The sequence below is a fragment of the Dermochelys coriacea genome, chromosome 3, assembly GCF_009764565.3.
Source record: "Dermochelys coriacea isolate rDerCor1 chromosome 3, rDerCor1.pri.v4, whole genome shotgun sequence".
NCBI lineage: Eukaryota > Metazoa > Chordata > Testudines > Dermochelyidae > Dermochelys > Dermochelys coriacea.
The window spans coordinates 192,764,671-192,789,427 of NC_050070.1; the positions used below are offsets into that span (position 1 = coordinate 192,764,671).

At 46.8% G+C, this 24,757-nt stretch overlaps 2 protein-coding genes across 6 annotated transcripts in view; one reads left to right on the forward strand and one right to left on the reverse strand.

Annotated features, from left to right (window-relative positions):
* Nucleotides 1-11,644, reverse strand: part of APLF (aprataxin and PNKP like factor) — a 104,990-nt gene extending 93,346 nt beyond the window's left edge. For 3 of the 4 annotated variants that reach the window (XM_043511993.1, XM_043511991.1, XM_043511992.1), the window contains exon 1: nt 11,335-11,543. In XM_043511993.1, coding sequence (XP_043367928.1) covers nt 11,335-11,427 — 93 coding nt within the window. In that variant the 5' untranslated portion in view covers nt 11,428-11,543. Of the gene's footprint in view, nt 1-11,334 lie in introns of all 4 variants that reach the window. The other variant, XM_038397011.2, reaches the window with a different exon arrangement.
* Nucleotides 11,645-11,678: 34 nt separating this feature from the next.
* On the forward strand, nt 11,679-18,141 carry FBXO48 (F-box protein 48). Of its 2 annotated transcripts, none has more exons than XM_038396318.2 (3): nt 11,679-11,808; nt 12,417-12,757; nt 17,673-18,141. In XM_038396318.2, exons 2-3 carry the CDS (start codon nt 12,452-12,454, stop codon nt 17,832-17,834), a joined length of 468 nt encoding a protein of 155 aa, XP_038252246.1. In that variant the 5' UTR covers nt 11,679-11,808; nt 12,417-12,451; the 3' UTR covers nt 17,835-18,141. The 2 variants fall into 2 exon arrangements, with proteins under 2 accessions (XP_038252246.1, XP_038252245.1); XM_038396317.2 differs by lacking the exon at nt 11,679-11,808 and adding an exon at nt 11,852-12,329.
* The last annotated feature ends 6,616 nt before the right edge of the window (nt 18,142-24,757 follow it).

The following is a 24,757-nucleotide window of genomic DNA, read 5'->3' on the forward strand; positions in this document are numbered from 1 at the left end:
CAAGCTCTACGATACAATCACATTTGCTCCAACCCCTCAGACAGAGACAAACACCTACAAGATCTCTATCAAGCATTCTTACAACTACAATACCCACCTGCTGAAGTGAAGAAAACAGATTGACAGAGCCAGAAGACTACCCAGAAGTCACCTACTACAGAACAGGCCCAACAAAGAAAATAACAGAACGCCACTAGCCGTCACCTTCAGCCCTCAACTAAAACCTCTCCAACGCATCATCAAGGATCTACAACCTATCCTGAAGGATGACCCATCACTCTCACAGATCTTGGGAGACAGGCCAGTCCTTGCTTACAGACAGTCCCCAACCTGAAGCAGATGCTCACCAGCAACCACACACCACACAATAGAACCACTAACCCAGGAACCTATCCTTGCAACAAAGCCCATTGCCACCTGTGTCCACATATCTATTCAGGGGACACCATCATAGAGCCTAATCACATCAGCCACACCATCAGAGGCTCGTTCACCTGCGCATCTACCAATGTGATATATGCCATCACGTGCCAGCAATGTCCCTCTGCCATGTACATTGGTCAAACTGGACAGTCTCTACATAAAAAAATAAATGGACACAAATCAGACGTCAAGAATTATAACATTCAAAAACCAGTTGGAGAACACTTCAATCTCTCTGGTCACTCGATTACAGATCTAAAAGTGGCAATACTTCAACAAAAAAACTTCAAAAACAGATTCCAATGAGAGACTGCTGAATTGGAATTAATTTGCAAACTGGATACAATTAACTTAGGCTTGAATAAAGAGTGGGAGTGGATGTGTCATTACACAAAGTAAAACCATTTCCCCATGTTTTTCTCCCCTTCCCCCCCCCCATGCTCCGTTCCTCAGACGTTCTTGTCAACTGCTGGAAATGGCCCACCTTGATTATTACTACAAAAAGTCCCGTCCCACCCCCGCCACTCTCCTGCTGGTAATAGCTCACCTTAAGGTGATCACTGTGGTTACAGTGTGTATGGTAATACCCATTGTTTCATGTTCTCTGTGTATATAAATCTCCACACTGTATTTTCCACTGAATGCATCCGATGAAGTGAGCTGTAGCTCACGAAAGCTTATGCTCAAATAAATTTGTTAGTCTTTAAGGTGCCACAAGTCCTCATTTTCTTTTTGCGAATACAAGACTAACACAGCTGCAACTCTGAAACCAGTTAAACCTAGAAACACTGACACAAAAACTGAAATAGAGACAGTACCTGGAAGCTTACAAAACTCAGGTAAAAAGTTATTAGTTCCTAAGAACTGGCATTACAAGAACATTTTGTGAGGAACTCGTTGTTTTAAAAAATTGAGATAATTTTTAATCCAACGTAATAGATGCTAATTCTCCTGTTTTTTCATTTGGCGCTCTAATGAGATTTTGCCACAGTCATTTGATTTAATATTATTTATTACAGTGAGAGAGCTCTCTCTTCTGTATATGCAGCAAAACTAATATTGATGGGTTAACTGGAAACCTGCTGCTATTTGCAAGGAAAGTTTTTCCTGTTCACACATTTTCTTTAAGTGTGACATTCAAGACAGCAAAAAGATCCAATTACATCTTTGTAGGAAACTGTAATTCATTTCTCTCAATGTTTATTAGGTTTAAAGATGTGTATTCAAACTGTCAGAAAACTGCTACCAGCCTTACAAGTGTATGTTGTGACCTCTAGTGAGGAACTATGTTACTTCATTTAACCAAATAAATTCATAAGAGAAAACACAGTCGCTATTTATGAGATTATTATACAAGAAAATACATCTGAAAGATTACTGAAGGTAAAACTTGTTAAATTTGATCAGTATAAATTCAATTGAAAAAATTAGACTTTTTCTCTAGTTGTAAGCACTTATTACAAACAAACATTACATGCAAAATATGAAACAAGTGCTGCAAGATCAAAGCTAGGGAAAGAAACAAAGCTTGCACAGGATAAGCATAAATGTGCTACTTCAGGACAGGGTCCTAATGTATTATCTTGAGAAGGAAGATGAAACAGTTTAGAGCGCACTGAATTGGGACATAAAAGTGTGTCACAGATGGGAGAAGGGGAATAGGTATTAGTCCAGGAGAAATTCACACCCTTAATGGCAAAAGCAGCATAAATTAAGAGGTGACACGTTGTGTGAAATGTTCCAAGCCAGAGATGGAATACAGTTAGCATGTGTATGGTGTATATATAGAAGTGTTATCATAGAATCATAGAATATCAGGGTTGGAAGGGACCTCAGGAGTTCATCTAGTCCAACCCCCTGCTCAAAGTAAGAAACAAGGTGCTGTGTGATTACTGAGAACACCCTATTAGGTCCAAGTCACTAGAACCCCATGACAATAAGAATGAGTACTGTTGTTGGACAGGAATAACAAAATTTACTATCCTTGTGAGGAATCAGAGTCCAATTCAAAACAAGATAATTAACTAGCAAAATAATCCATCAAGCTGCTATTGTGGCAAGAACAAACCCTTGATACCACAGGATCCTAATTAATGACTAATGGTCATAGACCCTTGTACACACAATAACCTCAAGGTGCTTGGAAGGTGTGCAGTAGCACATAAGCGTCCATGATTCTGCCAGACTGCCAAGCATTCTACATGCCCATCTGAGGTATGCGAATAAGAGAGAGAGAGAGAGTGTGTGTGTGTGTGTGGTGATGTGGTCCCAGGGTACGTCTGATACATGTCAGTGAGGAAGCCAAACACATGTGATCATGGGACCTGCATTGATATTTGGGATAGTCATCGTGGGGCACTTCCGTCTATTGGTAGTGGATATTATCTGAGCTGGGGTCTGCAACTTCCATGGTTTTCGCCTACAAAGTTCATAGATCTAGCCTTTATAGAAATAAAAGAACTTACACTGAGTAAGAAGATATTGTTCCAATATTTCTGATGTTCTTAGTTTTGTCAGGTGACAGAGAGAAATCAAAAGGACTCTGAGTGTCCTTTGCTATTAAGAACCTGTGGTCAATGAAACAGATAACAGTGACGAGGTGGATGAGGGAATATCTTTTATTGGACAAACTTCTGTTGGTAAGAGAAACTAGCTTTCAAGCGACACAGAGCTCTTCATCTGCAAACAACTGATAGATCAGTTACACTCTGCTGTTTGAGAAAGCTATGAACACTAACAGGTGTAAGCATTAGAATAAAAAAAAAAAAAACAGAAGCCTGGGGAGCGTAACAGAGATCCTTAATCTATAGATCCCTCCGAGCACCACTCTGATTGCTGCCCGGAGAGTGAAGGCGGGGTAAAGCAACAAAGACGCCCAAGCCAGCATGGCTCTGCAGCAATCAGGAGGTTCTGAGGGAGTAAGCTGGGAGAGTGTTCTTTCTTTTTATCAGCCAGAGGCTGTTGGTATGGCTTTCAATTTTCAAACACCCACTAGACAGAAACCAATACGAAAACTGGAGCATCTGAGCCGAGTCCACTGATAAGAATCCCAGCACCAGCCCCTCTACCAACAGTTGGGTGTGAGGGCTAGAATTCTCAGAGTGTTGCCTTTGGATCCTTCAAACTCCCCCACCACTGCCCATCTTTCCTACTGGTCTCTGGCTAGTAGGTGTCTTACATTTTTTCAGCCCTAATCCAGTTCTACAAATGAGATTTTGACATAATGGACATGATTTCATCTCTTTCCACAGAAGAACAATGTAGTTAATATGGGAAGAAGTGTTCCCACTACCAATGGCCTGCTCATATCTACTGACATTTCCAGTGCCAGAAAAAATGATCCAAATAAATCTTTCACATATCCCCACATTAAATAGGGGAAGCATTGCCTGCTAAGATCTTATCAGCAGCCTCCCCCAAGTCAAGCCTTCCTCAGCTCTTCAGAAATACAAAGATCATAGAGCAGTTAAGTCTAACATATTACAACAGCAGGTCTGGGAGCCTCATGAAGCGGTCCTCCTCCATTCTTTAGCCTTTGAAAATCAATTAAGCATGCAGACAAGCAACTAAAGCAGTTCTTATTAAAGCAAATGCTGACAATGTAAAATATATTAGAAGTCAGCTGGGAGGTATTCTATGAATTAGTAAGGATTACATTCAAGCCATAAAACATTACAAAATGAAAAAATGCCTCAGTTAAACTAAAGTCAAATATAATTCAACAGCACAGATCACAAACAGCCTAGTCGTCCAATACTGAAATACATCCCATGAAGAAGCAACATTGCCCTGTGCACAACTCTTTGAACCAGCCACAAACTCAGCTTAAAACTACATTATAGATGCTCTTAAAATACAAAAGTGAACCCAGGTGTACGAGAGAAACAACAAATGGCCATCTAATAGCAGAAAGTAACTTAAATGAGAATAATCTGACTTGCTGAAAAGGCTTCCAGTCTATGCATATGAAGACTACATAGCTTTTAAACCAGTCAGATTGCTTATGTCCCCCCACACACTTACTTTCATAACTATTTGACCCCTGTGCTGATGTCTACCTTTTCCACCCATGCAGTTTCATTTACTATGCATTAATATTGCTACAACTGCTTGATTTTCTCCAGGAAACCTTTGACGCTTGGGCAGCAGAGTTGGACAATCTGAATATGTACTTCAGGAAGTTCCCATTTATTTATTATATAGCTATATTGCTATAGAGAAGCCTAGAACAGGACAGCTTGTTGTTTTTAATGTAATGCTAATTATGCTGACTGTGAATGAGCCATCATGCCAATTAGAAAAATGCATCTGCCCTCTTCAGAGGAAGACTAGTCAAAGGGACAAATGCAAAATAATGGTTCAGTGCAAAAAACCCTAGGCTATAAAGGATATCTAAACATGAAAAAGGCCCAATTTGAATGCAACCAGAAGAATTTATTTTAAAAGGACTGGTTCCCTCCCTTCACTATACCTTTCCTACCACTACAAACAACAGCAGATGGCTTCTTTAACAGCATAAATGGGATATATCCATCCAGGTAGTTAATATGGTGCTTAGTCCTCTGGGCTGGGATTATGCAGACATGTGTCTACCTCAGAGCTGGAAAAAAAAGATGGAATGTTAAGTAATTTGGTATATTAGAATGTGTAGAACACTAAAAATTGTATTTACTTTCCACTAATTATACAGTTTCATTTTTGCATTCCACATCTAGTATGATGAATCCACACTGATCAGTTTCACAACCTTTTCTAGTCAAACTCACTTTTCTCACCTTCATGCACACTATTCTGAGTGTGGGCACTAGCATTACAGAAGAGTAAACACAGTAAACAACTGATCAAATTCTGCCCATAGTTAAATCCACTGGTTTGTATAGGGTGTAATTAAGGGCAAAAATGTATCCTACTGTTTTAAATGAGTTTAAAAATACTAACGCCATTTGTATTAGATTATCTTGAATTCTCTCCCCCAAATCTAACAGTACTTAACAGACTCATATATAAATGTGAATGCAGCCACATTTGCCACCTAGAGAAAGATACCATAGCAATTAGACACTAAGTGCTGATACGGCTGAGTGAAGTGAGTACAAGCCCTGATCTACACTGAACATTGAGACTGACATAACTATATCGTTTAGGGGTGTAAGAAAGGAACCCTTGAGCACCATAGTTAAGCCAACCTTAAGAATTCTAAGTTAAGAATTCTTCTGCTGGCCCAACTACTGCCACACGGGGATGTGGAATAACTGCATCAACAGAAAAACCCCTTTTGTAGATGTAGGACATGTCTACACTATGGTGCTAACGATGTACAGCTGTCACTGTAGCACCCTGTAACACCCATAGTGTAGACATACCTCGAACCTACCTGCAAAATAAGTTTTGTTGCAAAAGACACTGCCAATTTAAGTCACATCTTTCTGAAATGTTATTACCAACCTATTGTTACAAGTATACCTGAAGTTACTATTGAGAAAATTGACAGGTTTCAGAGTAGCAGCCATGTTAGTCTGTATTCGCAAAAAGAAAAGGACGACTTGTGGCACCTTAGAGACTAACAAATTTATTTGAGCATAAGCTTTTGTGAGCTACAGCTCACTTCATCGGATGCATATACATAGAGAACATGAAACAATGGGTGTTACCATACACACTGTAATGAGAGTGATCACTTAAGGTGAGCTATTACCAGCAGGGGGGGAATAAACTAATAAATTTGTTAGTCTCTAAGGTGCCACAAGTACTCCTTTTCTTTTTGCGAATACAGACTAACACGGCTGCTACTCTGAAACATGGGGAAATAGTTTTACTTTGTGTAATGACCCATACACTCCCAGTTCAAAAACAGGTTTCAGAGTAGCAGCCGTGTTAGTCTGTATACGCAAAAAGAAAAGGAGTACTTGTGGCACCTTAGAGACTAACAAATTTATTTGAGCATAAGCTTTCGTGAGCTACAGCTCACTTCATCGGATGCATTTGGTGGAAAAAACAGAGGGGAGATTGATATACACACACAGAGAACATGAAACAATGGATTTATCATACACATTGTAAGGAGAGTGATCACTTGAGATAAGCCATCACCAGCAGCAGGGGGGGGAAGGAGGAAAACCTTTCATGGTGACAAGCAAGGTAGGCTATTTCCAGCAGTTAACAAGAATATCTGAGGAACAGTGGGAGGTGAGGTGGGGTGGGGTGGGGGGGAGAAATAACATGGGGAAATAGTTTTACTTTGTGTAATGACTCATCCATTCCCAGTCTCTATTCAAGCCTAAATTAATTGTATCCAGTTTGCAAATTAATTCCAATTCAGCAGTCTCTCGTTGGAGTGTGTTTTTGAAGCTTTTTTGCTGAAGGATAGCCACTCTTAGGTCTGTAATCGAGTGACCAGAGAGATTGAAGTGTTCTACAACTGGTTTTTGAATGTTATAATTCTTGATGTCTGATTTGTGTCCATTTATTCTTTTACATAGAGACTGTCCAGTTTGACCAATGTACATGGCAGAGGGGCATGGAAAAGAAGCCCTTGAGGAATTCCATCATGATTTCAACAATTTCCATCCCACCATCAACCTCAGCCTGGACCAGTCCACACAAGAGATCCAATTCCTGGACACTACGGTGCTAATAAGTGATGGTCACATAAACGCCACCCTATATCGGAAACCTACTGACCACTATTCCTACCTACATGCCTCCAGCTTTCATCCAGACCACACCACACAATCCATTGTCTACAGCCAAGCTCTACGATACAATCACATTTGCTCCAACCCCTCAGACAGAGACAAACACCTACAAGATCTCTATCAAGCATTCTTACAACTACAATACCCACCTACTGAAGTGAAGAAAACAGATTGACAGAACCAGAAGAGTACCCAGAAGTCACCTACTACAGAACAGGCCCAACAAAGAAAATAACAGAAAGCCACTAGCCGTCACCTTCAGCCCTCAACTAAAACCTCTCCAACGCATCATCAGGGATCTACAACCTATCCTGAAGGACGACCCATCACTCTCACAGATCTTGGGAGACAGGCCAGTCCTTGCTTACAGACAGCCCCCCCAACCTGAAGCAAATACTCACCAGCAACCACACACCACACAACAGAACCACTAACCCAGGAACCTATCCTTGCAACAAAGCCCGTTGCCAACTCTGTCCACATATCTATTCAGGGGACACCATCATGCGGCCTAATCACATCAGCCACACTATCAGAGGCTCGTTCACCTGCGCATCTACCAACGTGATATATGCCATCATGTGCCAGCAATGCCCCTCTGCCATGTACATTGGTCAAACTGGACAGTCTCTACGTAAAAGAATGAATGGACACAAATCAGACGTCAAGAATTATAACATTCAAAAACCAGTTGGAGAACTCTTCAATCTCTCTGGTCACTCGATTACAGACCTAAGAATGGCTATCTTTTAGCAAAAAAGCTTAAAAAACAGACTCCAATGAGAGACTGCTGAATTGGAATTAATTTGCAAACTGGATACAATTAACTTAGGCTTGAATAGAGACTGGGAATGGATGAGTCATTACACAAAGTAAAACTATTTCCCCATGGTATTTCTGGCCCCCACCTCACCCCCCACTGTTCCTCAGATATTCTTCTTAACTGCTGGAAATAGCCTACCTCGCTTGTCACCATGAAAGGTTTTCCTCCTTTCCCCCCCTGCTGCTGGTGATGGCTTATCTTAAGTGATCACTCTCCTTACAGTGTGCATGATAAACCCGTTTCATGTTCTCTGTGTGTGTATATCAATCTCCCCTCTGTTTTTTCCACCAAATGCATCCGATGAAGTGAGCTGTAGCTCACGAAAGCTTATGCTCTAATAAATTTGTTAGTCTCTAAGGTGCCACAAGTACTCCTTTTCTTTTCGTTCAAAAACAGATTCCAATGACAGACTGCTGAATTGGAATTAATTTGCAAGCTGGATACAATTAACTGAGGCTTGAATAAAGATTGGGAGTGGATGGGTCATTACACAAAGTAAAACTATTTCTCCATGTTTATTCCCCCCCTCCCCCCCGTCGCACCCCCCAGGGTTCCTCAGATGTTCTTGTTAGCTGCTGGAAATGGCCCACCTTAATTATCACTACAAAAGGTTCCCCTCCCCTTCCTCCCCAACCCCGCTGTAATAGCTCATCTTAAGTGATCACTCTCGTTACAGTGTGTATGGTAACACCCATTGTTTCATGTTCTCTATGTATATAAATCTCCCCACTGTATTTTCCACTGAATGCATCTGATGAAGTGAGCTGTAGCTCACAAAAGCTTATGCTCAAATAAATTTGTTAGTCTCTAAGGTGCCACAAGTACTCCTTTTTTTAAAAAAAAAATTGAGAAAATTGTTTCACTTTAAATTTGTACACAGTGCTTCAGAGAAGAGGTGATTTTTCTGGAGGATGCCCTCTTGTACTCTATAGCAGTGTTTCCTGAATGGCGGGTTGTGGGCCAAGTGCAGAGAGGAAGCCACAGAAAGAGAGGGGGCAGGCTTGAAAAGTGAGCCTGTTCTGCTCCCACTAGCAGCTACTGCCCCACAGGGCTGAGCCTGGCTCCCCACTCCGGGCATTGTGACTTGGCACACAGATCACAGCCCCACTCAGGTTTCGCCCAGTCATCAGGACAAACCCGAGTGGTGCTGAGACCCACTGTGCCAGGTCACAACACCCAGAGCAGCAAGCCAGGCCCTGCCCTGTGGGAGTGGAACCATTGCTACGGAGTGAGTGCAAGGCAGGTTTGCTCTCCAACTTTCTCCTGGGGCAGGGCCTCCCCTCTGCACTGGGCTGGGATTAAGGTTGAAGTCAGGATAGAAGGTACTGCTACAGGGGGTCAATGCCCCCTCAGTGGGGCAATGAGGCAGTGGAGAACACCACCAGCCTATGAATTGGGCCCCACAAACATGCAAATTTGGACCCTAGGTGGATTGTGCACACACACACAAAAGAGAGAACACGCAATTGGTGAGTCACCTTTGTAAAAAATTTGGGAACCATTGCTCTAAATCTTAAGATTTCACTCAAAAAATAAATAAATAAAACAAAAAAGGAGAGGGCGTTTGCCCCTATCACTGCAAAGATACTTAATTTCACATTATTAAATTAATGGATGCAGTGAAATTGGCACCAAGAAATCTGAAAAAGGAGCTCTGAGAAAAATGTGCACTGTCCCTATACATTTCAATGGATTGGTAACTCTGAAGGCTAATGTTAAGGATGTGTTAACATTATTAGTTATTTCACTGTTGATGAAAGCACACAAGAGCCCGAGACACTATTGTGTTATTAGTCAAGTTTCCTGTAAGTGAAGTCTTCCTTTGATGTCTCAGAGCAGAGCTTAGTTTGCGTTAGCAGAAAGTTTGGGGGACTGATGTTATTCCCTCTCCCCAGTTCAACCCCTAATTTCCTCTGATTTGGGAGAGAATCAGGAGATGTTTATGCAAATAGGAAAATGAGTCAGCATCACCAACCCATATGATTTATTAGTCTCAATGTTTACAGTTTCTCTTAAAGCCCCAGCTCCTACAGTCACATTAAAGGAGAATCATCGTTTTTGTTAACACAACTTTTCTACCCTTCTGGATTATGGAGAAATGCTTGAAAGGAGCTGGAGGGCTCTGCTTCTACCTTCCCCAGCCTCTAATCCACCCTGGTCCCACAGCCTGCTGGGGATATCGGTTGGTGGCTCCTCTGTGAACCGTAAGCACAGGCTTGTACCTAGTGCAGTTCACCCCCATCCCCAACGCCTGCCCCTTTTGTGGTGTGAGGGAGAGCCTGGTGCATGCTTATCTCGAATGCGCCAGACTGCAGCCCCTATTCTGGCTCCTCCAGAACCTCCTGCTGATGATCTGGCTGCACTTTTCCCCACACCTGTTTATATTTGCACACCCTGTCCATGGCCCCACCAAGTTGCGAGACCTCCTTAATTAATCTCCTCCTGGCCCTGGCCAAGGTAGCCATCTACAACACCAGGAGGAGGATGTTAGATGAGTGGATGCTTTGCGACCCTGGGACCTATTTCCGCTCCTCCCTGATCTCATGCAGCTGGGCAGAGGTCCTCTGGATCCCTAGACAACTTTGAGGAACAGTGGGCACTGTCGGAGGTTTCTCTGCTCGGTGTCCTCCTCTGGATCCCTAGTTTTGAACCTGTGACCCTCACTCCTGACCCTGTTATTCCTTAGTTGCTCCCCCCCCCTTCATCTGGTCCCCAGGCCCAGGGGTCCCTCCCACAAGGCTGGTGGAAGGGCCCTTAGACATGGGCAGGCTTCCATCCGCCCACTCCCCGGGATTTCCCCTAAGGCCTTTCCCCAGACGGGGCTCAGCACAGGGGTCAGTGGGTGCAGTCCGCGAGCCCGGGCTATGCTGGTGGGTCTGATGACCAGATGAGGCCCTGGCCCCTTCCAGCCCCAGACACTATGACAAAGAGAAGGCGAATAAAAGCCTCCCACTGCGGATAGCTCAATGGTTTGAGCATTGGCCTGCTAAACCCAGGGTTGTGAGTTCAATCCTTGAGGGGGCCATTTGGGATCTGGGGCAAAAATTGGGGATTGGGCCTGCTTTGAGCAGGGGGTTGGACGAGATGACCTCCTGAGGTCCCTTCCAACCCTGATAGTCTATGATTCTATTCCAAATTCAGATCTGCCCCAGGCCGGGGCTGCCGACACCGGGGCCAGCTGAGGGGGATAATCGCTCCTTGTCGGAGCCTCACCCCGGGGGGCGGCCCCTTGGCCCTGCGGGGTGCGCAGCGTCCGGGCCAGCCTGGGGGGCCCCCGGGCAGGCCCGCGCCAGGCCCCCAGAGGCGGTTCCTGGGCTGGGGGCTGCAGCGGCCGTACCGGGCAGCGGGGTCAGGGAGCCCCCTCCTCCACCCCTGCCGAGGAGCCAGACTTACTCCCAGCAGGGGGCCTCTTCCCAGCACTGTCTGGCCGGGCGGCAGCGCCACCGGGCAGCCCCCGTCCGCGGGCGCTAGCTCGAAGCCCGGCATGGGCGTCGCTGGGACGGGGGCTCTCCGCCTGCGGACAGGGAGCAGGCCACGCAGGGAGGCTCCTCTCCCTTCCGTCTCCCTCTGTGCCGCGAGGCGGGGCCGGCGGCCGCTGTTTGTGTTTAAATCCCCGCACCGCCGCCCACCCCTTGGCCGGCCACCCCGGAAACGGTAGTTTCCAACTGTCACCCTCCCCGCCCGGCCGCGCTTGAGCGTCGCCGCGGGGGAACTACAAATCCCGGCGTGCACCGCCCCGCCAGGCCCCTCCCCTCCCCCCGCCGCATGCGCATTGCCTCGGCAAGCCCGTGGGCGGCGGTGTAAACAAACACGTTCGAAGGGGGGAGGCGTTTCAACCGTCAGCTGGGGGCAGCAGCGTGGGGCCAGGTAGGGGGGCGGCCTGCGGGGCTGGAGTTTCCCTCCCTCCACCTGCCTTCGCCGGGGGCGCCTGGGGGATGAGAGCTGGCTCCAGCCACGGCTTGGCCAGGCGAGCTCCCAGGCGGGGCGGGGCTCGACAACGGGCAAAGGGCGCCTGATGACTGGGCACAGGCAGGGCAGCGTCCGTCTCAGGCCTAACGCCCGGGGGCCGGGTACCCGTCGGTCTCTGGCCTAACGCCCGGGGGCGAGGCTAGCCTCGCCTTAGCCCAGCGCACTGTACAAGGGTGGAGTGATTGCTGAGTGCTGGGCAAACAAGAAGAGCACCAGTGACCCATCCCGCACGGCTTGAGGACTGGGCCAGCCTGGGCGCAAGGCATAGCCCACTGTTTAATACATGAGATAATACCTTCAAAATTAGAAAAAAGAAGACTTGTGGCCTCTCAGAGACTAACAAATTTATTTGAGCGTAAGCTTTCATGAGCTACAGCTCACTTCATCGGATGTGTTAACTTGATGAAAGTTAACTCCAGGTATTACGTAATGGAGATCAGTGATAACGGCATGTAACCAGCTACGTGTCAGGCTGTTTAGTGACCACTGTACTTCCTCACCCCCAGGGTTACTCATGGTGGATGTATTGAGGCCTTAAATTATGCAGAAAGCCTCAAAGAAGAACAAACAGGCAGCTGCTTCGTGTAAAGAGCTGACCATCCTTCCATCAGCCAAAAAAAAAGAAGAAAGTCGGGAGGACTTTGTGGAGCTGCTGCCTCCAGAAGTCAGTTTTAAAATATTCAGTGAATTGGATATTCAGAGCTTATGCAAAGCTGCAATGACATGCAAGAGCTGGAATCGTGCAATTGAGAATAGTGACCATTTGTGGAAACATCACTGTTTAACTGTAAGAGCTGTCTGTCAGCGAGAGATAGACTGTGATAGAGGAAATGGATATTCATGGAAGGTAAATTTAAGAACATGGACTGTCTAGCTTTGGGAAACTGGATAGGTTTTGGGATGAGTATTAAGATATGTCAGGTTCTCTCCTGATCAGTATTTCTGATCCATCCAAGGTCAAGAGCAACTCAAAGTTGTTACCATCTAATAGTTACAGCCAGTGAGGTCTCAGGGCTTGTTTACACTACAAAATTAAGTTGACCTAAGTCAAAGTACAGCCACCACAGTAATTAAAAGAGGAAGTTCACATCCACACTTGCTCCTTCACTCAGCCGGAGTGTTTCCACCAACTGAAGTGGGGCATTATAGGACACAGATCCGGAGCCTACCAGCCCAAGCTGTCAGTGGGGTGCAGGGCTCACCTGGCACCCAGCTGTCAGCACCAGGTCTCGGGGACCCCAGCTGCAAGCCAGCTCCCACAGCTGACAGCTCAGGCTATCACCATCAGAGAGTAGAAGGACTCCAGCTGACAGCCCCCACTTGGGGCTGACAGCCAACAGGCCATGTCAGTTGATCACTGTCTAACTGCATCAACATAAGCGGTACACCTCTCATGGAGGTGGAGTTATGTCAGCGTAGCAGGTGACTTACTTCGTCAGAAGCAACATTCTAATGTAGACACTGAAATAATTAGGTCATAATAAGCCACCTTGTATCAACCTAACTCTGTAGTGTAGACCAGGCCGTAGTGAAATAGTATCACAAACACCATCACAACTGGCAGTCTGTGCAGAAATGCCAAAAAATAAGAGTACCATAGAGACAATGAACTACCTGATCCTTGAGAAGTGATCAGTCCAGCTCTGGAATGAAATACATTGAGAAAGAGACAAAGTTTTACATACACGTTCCCCATAATTTTATTTCAGTGAAATATTGTTGGCAGAGAAGGGGTTCCTGGAATTGCTGATTTAGAGAGGTTTTTGCCCCTACACATCTCTTAAGCCAGATACGGGTAGTGGTCAAAGAACCAGCTGCTTTAGAACCCCCTTACCCAGCGCTATTGCAGCTGCTACTCAAAACAGTGAGGAGGAGCTGAACGTGTTGAGTGAAATCCTATTGAGGAATAGAGAAAGCATAAACTCTGGCAAGTTAAGTGTTAAAATATAATTAGGAAGGCCAAAAAAGAATTTGAAGAACAGCCAGTGAAAGACTCAAAGTAACAACAAAAACATTTTTAAGTACATCAGAAGCAGGAAGCCTGCTAAACAACCAGTGGGGCCAGATTTCCAAACTTGAGCCATTCTTTTTAGGTGACAAATCTGAAGAATGTCCCAGACTGAGGTATAAGCTTTCGTGGGTAAAAAAACCACTTCTTCAGATGCATCTTACCCACGAAAGCTTATGCCCAAATAAATCTGTTAGTCTTTAAGGTGCCACCAGACTCCTTGTTTTTGTGGATACAGACTAACATGGCTACCCCCAGACTGAGGTGTCATTAGAGGAGGTTTTGGAACAAGTTAATAAATTAAACAGTAATAAGTCTCCAGGACCAGATGGTATTCACCCAATAGTTCAGAAGAAACTAAAATATGAAGTTACAGAACTACTAAACTTATCATTTAAATCAGTTTCTGTACCAGATGACTGGAGGACAGCTAATGTGATGCTAATTTAAAAAAAAAAAAAGGGTCCCAGAGGCAATCCTGGCAATTATGGGTCAGTAAGCCTAACTTCAGTACCAGGCAAATTGGCTGAAACTATAGTAAAGAAAAGAATTATCAGACACATAGATGAACATGATTTGTTGGGGGAAGAGTCTATAAAAACTGTTAAGGGAAATCATGCCTCAGCAATCTGCTAGAATTCTTTGAGGGACTCAACAAGCATGTGGACAAGGGTGATCCAGTGGATATAGTGTACTGAGATCTTCAGAAAGTCTTTGACAAGGTTCCTCACCAAAGGCTCTTGAGCAAAGTAAGCTCTCCTAGGTAAGGTCCTACCAGATTCACAGTCCAATTTGGTCATTGGTGATAGGATTTTTAAAATTGTAAATTTCATGATTTCAGCTTTTTAAATCTGAAATGTCATGGTGTTGTAATTGTAGGGGTACTGACCCAAAAAGGAGTTGTGGGGGGTTACAAGTTTATTGTAGGGGGGGTTGCTGTACTGCTACCCATACTTCTGTACTGGTGCTGGCAGCAGTGCTGCCTTCAGAGCTAGACAGCTGGAGAGCAGCAGCTGCTAGTCGGGAGCCCAGCTCTGAAGGCAGTGCCGCTGCCAGGAGCAGCATAGAAGTAAGGATGACATGGTATGGTATTGCCATCTTTACTTCTGCGCTGCTGCTTGCAGAGCTGGGCCATCAATCAGTAGCTGCCTCTCTCCGGCCACCCAACTATGAAGGAAGCAATGCAGAAGTAAAAATAGCATGGTATGGTATTGCCACCCTTACTTCTGCACTGCTGCTGGCAAGGTACTGCCTTCAGAGCTGGGCACCTGGCCAACAGCTGCCACTCTCCAGCCATCCAGGTCTGAAGACAGCACAGAAGTAAGGGTGGCAATACCTCAGACTCCTTAAAATAACCTTGTGACCCCCCCCCATTTGAGAAATGCTGGCCTCCCCCATGAAATCTGTATAGTATAGGGTAAAAACACACAAAAGACTAGATTTCACAGTCTGTGATGCATTTTTCATGGCTATGAATTTGGTAGAACCCTACTCATGGGATAAGAAGGTCCACTCCTGGATCAGTAACTGGTTAAAAGATAGGAAACAAAGGGTAGGAATAAATGGTCAGTTTTCAGAATGGAGAGAGGTAAATAGTGGTGTCCCCCCAGGGTCGGTACTGCAACCAGTAATGTTCAACATATTCATAAATGAGCTGGGTAAACAGTGAGGTGGTAAAATTTGTAGATGATACAAAATTACTCAAGGTAGTTAAGTCCCAGGCAAACTGCGAAGAGCTACAAAAGGATCTCACGAAACTAGGTGACGTGGCAACAAAATGGCAGATGACATTCAATGTAGATAATGCAAAGAAATGCACCCTGGAAATCCCAACTATACATATAAAATAATGGGATCTAAATTAGCTGTTACCACTCAAGAGAGAGATCTTGGAGCCATTGTGGATAGTTCTCTGAAAACATCCACTCAATGTGCAGCTATCAAGAAAGTTAACAAAATGTTGGGAATAATTAGGAAAGGGGATAGATAATAAGAAAATATATTGCTTCTGTATAAATCCATGATATGCCCACATTTTGAATACTGCGTGCAGGTGTGTCCCCCCATCTCAAAAAAGATATATTGGAATTGGAAAAAGTACAGAAAAGAGCATCAAACATGATTGGGGTGTGGAACAGTTTCCATATGAGGAGAGATTAATAAAATGGATTTTTCAGCTTGGAAAAGAGACGGCTACGGATATGATAGAAGTCTAGAAAAACATGGCTGGTGTGGAGAAATTAAATAAGAGTAAATAACACCTTCTCATATCTAACACAAGAACTCAGGGTCATCAAATGAAATTAATAGGCAGCAAATTTAAAACAAACAAAAGGAAGTATTTCTTCACACAACACACAACCTGTGGAACTTTTTACCAGAGGATGTTGTGAAGGCCAAGACTATAACAGGGTTCAAAAAGAACTAGATACATTCATGGAGGATAACCATTGATGGACCTATTAGCCAGGATGGGCAGGGATTCAAAACCATGCTCTGAAGTTTCCCTAGCCTCTGCTAGGTGACAGGATGGATCACTTGATGATTACCTGTTCTGTTCATTCCCTCTGAAGCACCTGGCACTGGCCACTGTCAGAAGACAGGCTACTGGGCTAGATGGACCACTGGTCTAACCCAGTATGTCTGTTTTTATGACAGCTATCATAGAATATCAGGGTTGGAAGGGACCTCAGGAGGTCATCTAGTCTAACCCCTTGCTCAAAGCAGGACCAATCCCCAATTTTTAGCCCAGATCCCTAAATGGTGCCATCAAGGATTGAACTCACAACACTGTGTTTAGCAGGCCAATGCTCTAACCACTGAGCTATCCCTCCCCCCTATAGCTTGCAAGACTTAGCAGATCAGAGAGGGAATGGATTCAGAAATTGCAACTACCACTCTGAACCAGCACTAGTTTGAAAGAAAGTAAGATACAGCCACCTCTTTTGGGGTTTTAAGTCTACCTCTGCATAAATCACTGGTCAGTGGAACTCACAGTTACACAGTTTCAGACTCATTTCCTCTCTGAGGAAGTGTTTTAGTTGTTCAGTTTGAGTCAAGAGCTCATAAGGAGGCAGGGCTGTGAGCGGATGGAGTACTCATGCTGCTCTGAAGATGGTAGACACGCTGAAATCCAAACTCAACACCTTCCTGGCATCTGACTTCATTAACAAAGCAAATAACACAAATCCGAGTCCAGTCTTTCTCTGGTTATATGGCCATTTCCAAGTCTCCTCCCATAGGTCTTCTCTACCGTAGATCCCTCTCCCAGACAGCCACTTCTACCTCCTTATATCCAGGGTTGAGGTAACAAGCTATATGTGTCAATAAGTTAGTACCTGCATGAGCACGGAACATCAACAGAGAAATCCAACCACCCTGTTGCATGAGCACACAAGAGAGTTTGGATTATTTGGGGGCCTGCAGGATAGGGAAGAGAAATAGAAAGATTTTTTAGAAGTTTTACTTTAGGATAGGGATTTAGCCTGAAAGGGTGGGGATGAGAGGCAGAAGATTTGAGAAGTGAGAATGATGCTCATATTACACAGAAAAATGTGAAGTTAAAGCCCTGGTCCACTAGAGGGCATTTGTACACCTATGTATTGCATTGAGGTCCCAGACACCCAAATGTGTTATCATGCAGATGCTTCTTCTGGTGTAAATCTTGAGTTCTCCCAACTTCCAATGTTTATATTGACTTCTGCTTAATTTATTCAACTTTTTCAAGGTTTTTTAACTATTTACTCTGTATCAGGTCACTCTACTGAGAAACTACTGGAAGAGCAAAGTGAAGCATGAATGGCTGAGTGGAAAATATAGCAACATTCACTCACGCTGTGGTTTACCAGAAAAAAGCATGTATCCCATGGATGCTGATACATGGGGAGAAATACTGGAAGCAGAACTGGAAAGATAAGAAACCAGACATGGATCTTAAATAGCAAGAAATAGCACAGAACTGACTGTTTTTACTGTAAATATTTAGCCATTCACACCAGTGACATTTGCAAATATGTAGTAGAAACTTCATTGGAAAAAATGTATAAATACAGAGTTTATTTTTATTTTGCACTTTATCAGAACAGCTTCTTGTAAAAACCCTAAATGAGATATAAACTATACAATGTAATTATTTTTAAACATCTTCAGTACTGTTAAACAGATGTTAAGTCCTGGATTGACTTTTCATTATGCACTTTTTGAAAAAATGGAAAAAACATTTACAGGTTTGTTTGGTTTTTTTACTTGAAATTCATATGAAGCAGAAACCTGCAACAGTGAAGAGTCCACTAGAGTGAAAAATCACCACAGGCATGGGAAATGGAGGGGATTGACTACAGTATAAGCATCAAAGCTACTGGGTATGAACTCCTTCAGTCTGGCCTTCTTTACCATCAGGTTCTACTTGAAGTACGGTTACAGTCAGAAGAGTGACTGAAGTAGTGCCTCCTTCTTACTCCCCTGACCTGCTCCTAGTGTGTAATTCAGTCACAGAAACAAAAATCAGCAGTTTTATTTTTTACTAGTGCAGAAACTACTATGAGTAACTGAGCTGGATTTACTCTGACTTAATTCAGGTTACAGGGTCCCCCCCAGTGCCATTTTAACATTAATTTTTATAGTAGAACTCTCCTTGAAATGGAAATAAGGGTTAAGTTTCCCCAATAAACCTCTTTAAGCCTAGAGTTGAAACTCCACATACAATAGGAAGGGAATTCAGTCATCCTCTTACCCTCACCCAGCCTCCAGCTAGTTGACATCACTTCCTCTTTGCTCCTGGGGCAAAGAGATTTCTACATATCACTTTACTTTTGACTGCTTGAATCCAGCCTTTGTAATAAGGGGAAGTGTTAGAGAACTCTTTGGGGAAGAGAAAAGCAAGGAGGTCAGAGGACATTGTACAGGTGGGTTCAGGAAAAGGGTAGATGAATTCATGGAAGGGAAGCCATAGTAGGAGAATGGAAAACAAAAGGGATTGCACAGAAGAGCAGTGAGGAGCAAGCAGTAGCTTGGTGCAGTAAACCACCTCCTCTTAAGCTCATTTTGTAGGCCTGGTCTATACACAGTTTTTGTACTGATATAAAACTTGATTTTTTTTTAACTGAAATAGTTCACTTGTCACAACCTCTACTGTAGGTGCTTATAATTGGATCCACACTGGGGGCATACTAAGTTACATAGGTTTTAAACCGGTAGAATGGTGTTTAGACAAGTCCTAACAAAGCATCTTTCATACAAAGTATTGTAAAATGTTTTACAATGAGAACCAAGCAAACTGATGGGTGAGGTTTAAGAGCGGTTAGCTCAGAAAGAAAAGAAGAGAGCTGGACAGAGAACCTAATATAGAGAGGAGGCAATAGTGAGTTAGGGTTAGAATCGGGGTGAGGGTTAGTGGTTAGAGTAAGGGTTAGGGTTTGAGATAGGGTTAGAGTTCATATGAGCATTAGTGAGAGGGTTAGAGGTTAGAGTGAGCGTTAGGAGTTAGGGTTAGTGTGAGGCTTAGGGTTTGGGTTATGGTTAGAGTTAAGGGTTAGGGTTTTTAGCTAGGGTTAGATTGAGGGTTAGGGTTAGTGGTTTGGAGTTAGGGTGAGGGTTAGGATGAGATGGGTTAGTGTTAGCTTTAGGGTTAGGATTAAAGTTAGGGTGAGGTTGAGTATTAGGGTGAGGGTTAGAGGTTAGAGTTATGGGTTAGGGTTAATGTGAGGGTGAGAGGTTTGGGTATTAGGGTTAGGTTTAGGGGTGAGGGAAAGGGAGAGTTTGTGTGTTAGGGTTAGGGTTTGTGGGGGGGTTAGGGGTTAGTGTTAGGTTTAGGGGAAAGGGCTAGGGTTAAATTTAGAGTGAGGGTTAGGATTAGAGTTAGGGATTAGGGTTGAGTTAAGATTAGGGGTTAGGGTGAGGTTAACGGTTAGGGTTAGGGTGAGGTTGAATGTTAGCATTTAGGGTTAGGGTTTGGGTAAGGTTAGAGTTAGGACTGAGGGTGAGGGTTAGAGATTATGGTTAGGGTGAAGTTGAGAGTTAGGGTTAAGGGCTTGGGTTAGGCTTTAGGGTGAGGGTTAGACTTAATGTTAGTTTAGGGGTTAGGATTAGGGTTAGGTTTAGGGGTTAGGATGAGGGTCAAGGTTAGGATTTGGGTTAGTGGTTATGGTAAGGCTGAGGGTTAGGTTTAGGATGAGGGTGAAGTTTAGGGTTAAGGTTAGGGTTATGGTTAGAATAAGCGTGAGGGTGAGTGTTAGAGGTTAGGGTCATGGGTTAGGGTGAGGGTAGAGGTTAGGGTTAGGATTAGAGTTAGGGATTGGGGTAGGGTTAGGGTTAGAGTTTAGGGTGAGGGTTTGGATTAGGGTTAGAGTTTTGGGTAGAGTTAAGGTTGGGGTGCAGGTGAGGTTTAGGATGCGGGTTATGGTTAGAATAAGGGTTAAAGTTAGGATGAGTTTCAGGGTTAGGGTTAGGATTAGAGTTATGTTTAGGGTGAGGTGGAGGGTTAGGCATTCACTCTCTTGCGACGTTTCTGATCTCTATCCCCAGCTTCAGTGCAGAGTCATCCCTGTGTGCAATGGGGTCAGGGCTCAATTCTGCTCCCTCCTCCCTGGGTTCAATCCACAGTGACCCTCCCTCTGTCTGGGGTCTGTTCTCAGCTCATGTGACTCCTGGGGCTCCCCTCAGAGATGGATCCAGCTGCCGGCTGAGCTGAGCATCCCTGAATCCCCTTCCCCTTCGAGTGTTCTTATATGGATCCTGAGTTGGAAGTTGGGTTTGGGGTGGGGCAGCTCCTCCCACTGAGAGGCCCAGAGATGTTGGGTGGGGCAGGGAGTTAGGTGGGAAACAGGTACAGGGCAGGGTCCTGAGACACTGAGAACTGCACAGCCCCAGTGCCTGGTGCACCTGCCCTTGCGTTGCTCAACCCAGTATTTCCCCAAGGATGGGAATAGAACCCAGGAGTTCTGGTCCCAGCCCCGCTGCTCTAACCACTAGATACCACTCCCCTCCAGAGACAGGGATAGAACCCAGAAGTCTGGGCTCCCAGACTCTCTAACCCCAGTGAATCTATCCCCTTACTGGATGCCTTGGGTACCCCATAATCACAACCCCCGGCCCCAGCCAGTTCCCCTCAGAGATGGGTTCCCTGACCAAGTCCCTGGATATCACGAGGGGCAGCAACCCAGCCAGGGTAGGGGCAGGCCTGGCTTCTGGAGATGCCCATGTCCAACCAAGTCAGTGGGAGCTGTGTCCTGCCCCTCCTACCCCCAGGAACACCTGAGTCTTAGGGTCTGGGGGAAAGGCAAGGTCTGGAGAGGACGTGCGGCACAGTCGTCTCTCCTGGGTGTGTCCCCTGCCCCTACAGTGTGTGTGTGTGTGTGAGAGAGAGAGAGAGTCGGAGTGTGTGTGTGCAGTGTATATCAATGTGTGTGTGCTCAATGTGTATGAGCAGTGGGCACGTGTGTGTGTGTGTGTGTGTGTGTGCAAAGTGCAAGGGTATGCACCTGGGTGCGGAGTGTGTTCAGGTATGTGCTCTGTCAGCGTGTGCGTGTCACTCTGTGCTCCGGGGTGAATTTGGCCCTGTGTGTGTCTGATCTGGGGCTTTCTCATGAGCTGATCTCGTCACAATCTGATCCCCAGGTGTGTCCTATAGGAGTAGGGGTGGCCTGGGCCCAGGGGGATCTGGGGCAGGCTGCATTGTCTGAGCGGAGAGGGATCCGAGGCAGGCCGGGCCCAGAGGGATCCCATTCACCCTGCAGTGTCCACTGGTGCTCATGGGCTTGGGGTTTGACACCACCACAGTCCTGGTGCAGGTCCAGATCTGGCCCTAATGGGGCTGCCCACAACCCCGTTAGCCTAGATCGGTCAGCCCCACCCCCATCCCAGGCAGGGAGTGAGGCCCCAGTGCCCGTCCCACTCTGCCCAGCCCCTCTGGCTCCCCAGGTGTCGGTTGGTGTTTGAGCCATTGCTAGATCCCTCCCTGTGGTCTGGGGCCAGCTGCTCTCCCCAGGACATAGGGGGGACAGGACCCTACCCACGCAGGGGCATTTTCACAACCCTGGGGCCCATGGGCTGAGGCTGGAGAAACTGGCAGAGGGACGGGGCTGGGGGTGATGTGACTGTAGGAGGGAAAATTTTCCACCCAAGGTGCTTTAGAGCTGAGGGAGGTGATGGGAAATGTCCCGACAGAATGTGCCTGGGTGCAGAGCTATGTGACCTGGCACGATGAAGGCACCTGCCAGGGGCTTCTCGCATCTCCCCGTTCTCCCCCCAAGCTTGGTGTGTGTCCCCCATTCTACTTCAGGGTCCCCTGCAACTCCCCACAATCTCTTTCCAGCCAGGGTCTCCATGTGCCCCCCATTGCCCTCTCCCCAAATCAGGGTCCCCAAACCCCCTCATGCCAGGGGCTGTGTTAACATCAGTTCCCACTTTGCCCCATGCCAGGGGGTGCCCAGGGCTGTGAGTCACCTCCTGCCCTTAGCGGGAGGGTCTGTGCCAGCCGGGGGCAGCTCCCCGACTCCACCAGGCACAGGTGACACAAACCCTCCCCTATTGGCCACACGGACACCGTTGTCCCTCTGCAGGGTGAGCAGAAGCCAGAAGCCGGGCCTGGTTGGCAGGGGATAGATCACATGATAATTGCCCTGGTCTGTCCATTCCACCTGAACCATCTGGTAGCAGCCGCTATCAGAGACAGGCCACTGGCCTGTTGGTCAGACCCAGGATGGCTTCGTTCTTCTGGAGCAACAGGCACACGCCAATCCCCGAGCATCCCCCTGTGGTGCCTGGTCCTGGCTCCACAGCACACACTGCATTCACAGACCCGCTGCTGGCAGAGGGACAGGGCCCCCCAGCTCGCCAGTCACTGAGCCCCGGTGACCGACCACCGGTCACCGACCCTCGGACGCACAGCACTGGCATGGGTTACACTAAAATCCAGGGGAAGTTTATTTAACAGCGATTTGGGAAGTCCCAAGGAAAAGTACTGAAAGCAAATAGCTACATGGGAACTAAACCCAGAGCCCACCTGGTAGAGTCATGAGTGAGCTATGAGGACACTTTCCTGGCTAAGGAAATTTCCCACCCTCAGCCTTTGCAGTGATGTCCATCCACGCTGTCTGGGAGCCTCCTTTCAGAGACAGGACAAGCTGAGTTTTGTCTCCTCGGGGAAGGGTGTGTGTCAGTTCCCCCGTGACACCCCTTGACCCCACTGTCAATACCCTAAACAGGACACCCCTTCCCCTGCTGGCAGGACCATATTTAGGGGGGTGCCAGGCCTGGGACATAAATGCCAAGTTTCTAATCTGCCAGGGGGTGATCCACCCTGGCTTTGCCCAGGTCCCGCCCCCACTCCACCCCTTCCCCCAAGGCACCACCCCTGCCCTACTTCTTCCCACCCCAGCTCCACCCCGTGTATTCCCCACCTCTTCCTGCCCAGTTCTGCCCCCTCCCCCTAGTGCGCTGCACCCTCGTTCCTCTCCTCTCCCCCCAGCACCTCCTGACGCCACAAAACATCTGATCCTCAGCAGGCGCTGAGAGGGAGAGGGAGGCGCTGATTGATGGGGCCTGCTGGCAAGCAGGAGGCACTGGGGGGAGGGGGAGGTTCTGCTGGGGGCTCCTCCTCACTCCCCACCCGCCTGCCCACCTGCCGCTCACCTCCCCATTCGCCTCCTCACCCTGCTCACCTGCCTGCCTCCTGCCTCACCTTCTGCCCCCTCACAATTTTATAGAAGCACAGGGCCCCCCCAGAGCACAAGGCCCAGGGCGGCAGCCCCAATTCTCCATACCCAAAGGATGGCTCTGCCTGTACAATTTGTTTCTTCCTGGAGCTTTTCCTTGTGACTTCACACCCCATGGCTCAGCATCAGGCTCAGCCAGGCTAATAGGTCCCATTGAGAGCCCTAAAATGCCCCCAGCCCTCCAAACACATGGGCTCATTCTGCATTGGCAGGAAAGTGTTTTATTGCAGGAAGCAGCAAGGAAACAAAACTCAGTGACAGCTTCCAGTCCCCCACCCCGGGACAATCTTCTCCCGATGACATGTCCCTGATACCCCATGGATGTGGACAGGGGAGGAGGAGACTGAACTGTATGATGGGCACCCAGAAAGGCAGCCACTGGGCTCAGGCTGATGGTGTCAGTGCCAGCTGGAGGGCTGGGCACCTAGATTTTCACTCATGTGGATGGGAACTGAGCACCCAGCATGGGAAATCCCCCCCAAGCCCCAAGCTGCCAGCCTGTGGGTTGAGGGGAGACGCTGAATGTCCCTGTGGAGAGTCATGGCAGACACTGCCCAGGAGGGCCAGGGATGGGGCAGAGAGCCCCAAGAGACAGGGAGCTGCTCAGGAGCGAAAGCGGGGAACAGAGGACTCCCTGCTCCCAGACCATGGCCAGTGCCTGGCCTCTACAGGATTCTGTCAAAGCGCATGGGCCTTCCTTGGCTGCAGGTCACATGGATCCTGCTGGTCTGGGCTCTTCCTTGGTACCTACAACACCCCAGACAGGAGCCAGGCACCACACGGCAGATTGTCATGGGGTAGGCTGCATTACTCTCACAGTGGTGACATCTGTCACACATCACACCATGGCCACAGATGGCTTGGAGCCGGCTGGCGGGGGTGAGGATGAAGGTTTGGGTGGGTTTTCAGAAAGGGCTAGTCAGGTTCCGGTGTGGCATCAGGAGGTTGTAGCACCAATGGTCATTGGTGGCACTGGTGTTGGGGAAATCAACATGTTCTCTCATGAACCGCTCAGAGGTGTCACGTGGTCTGAACTGGGCCAGGCCGGTGGCCAGCAGGATGAGGATCAGAAAAAGCAAGGGGCAGGGTCCGCTCAGGGCCATAGCCGTATCTGTCACTGGATAGA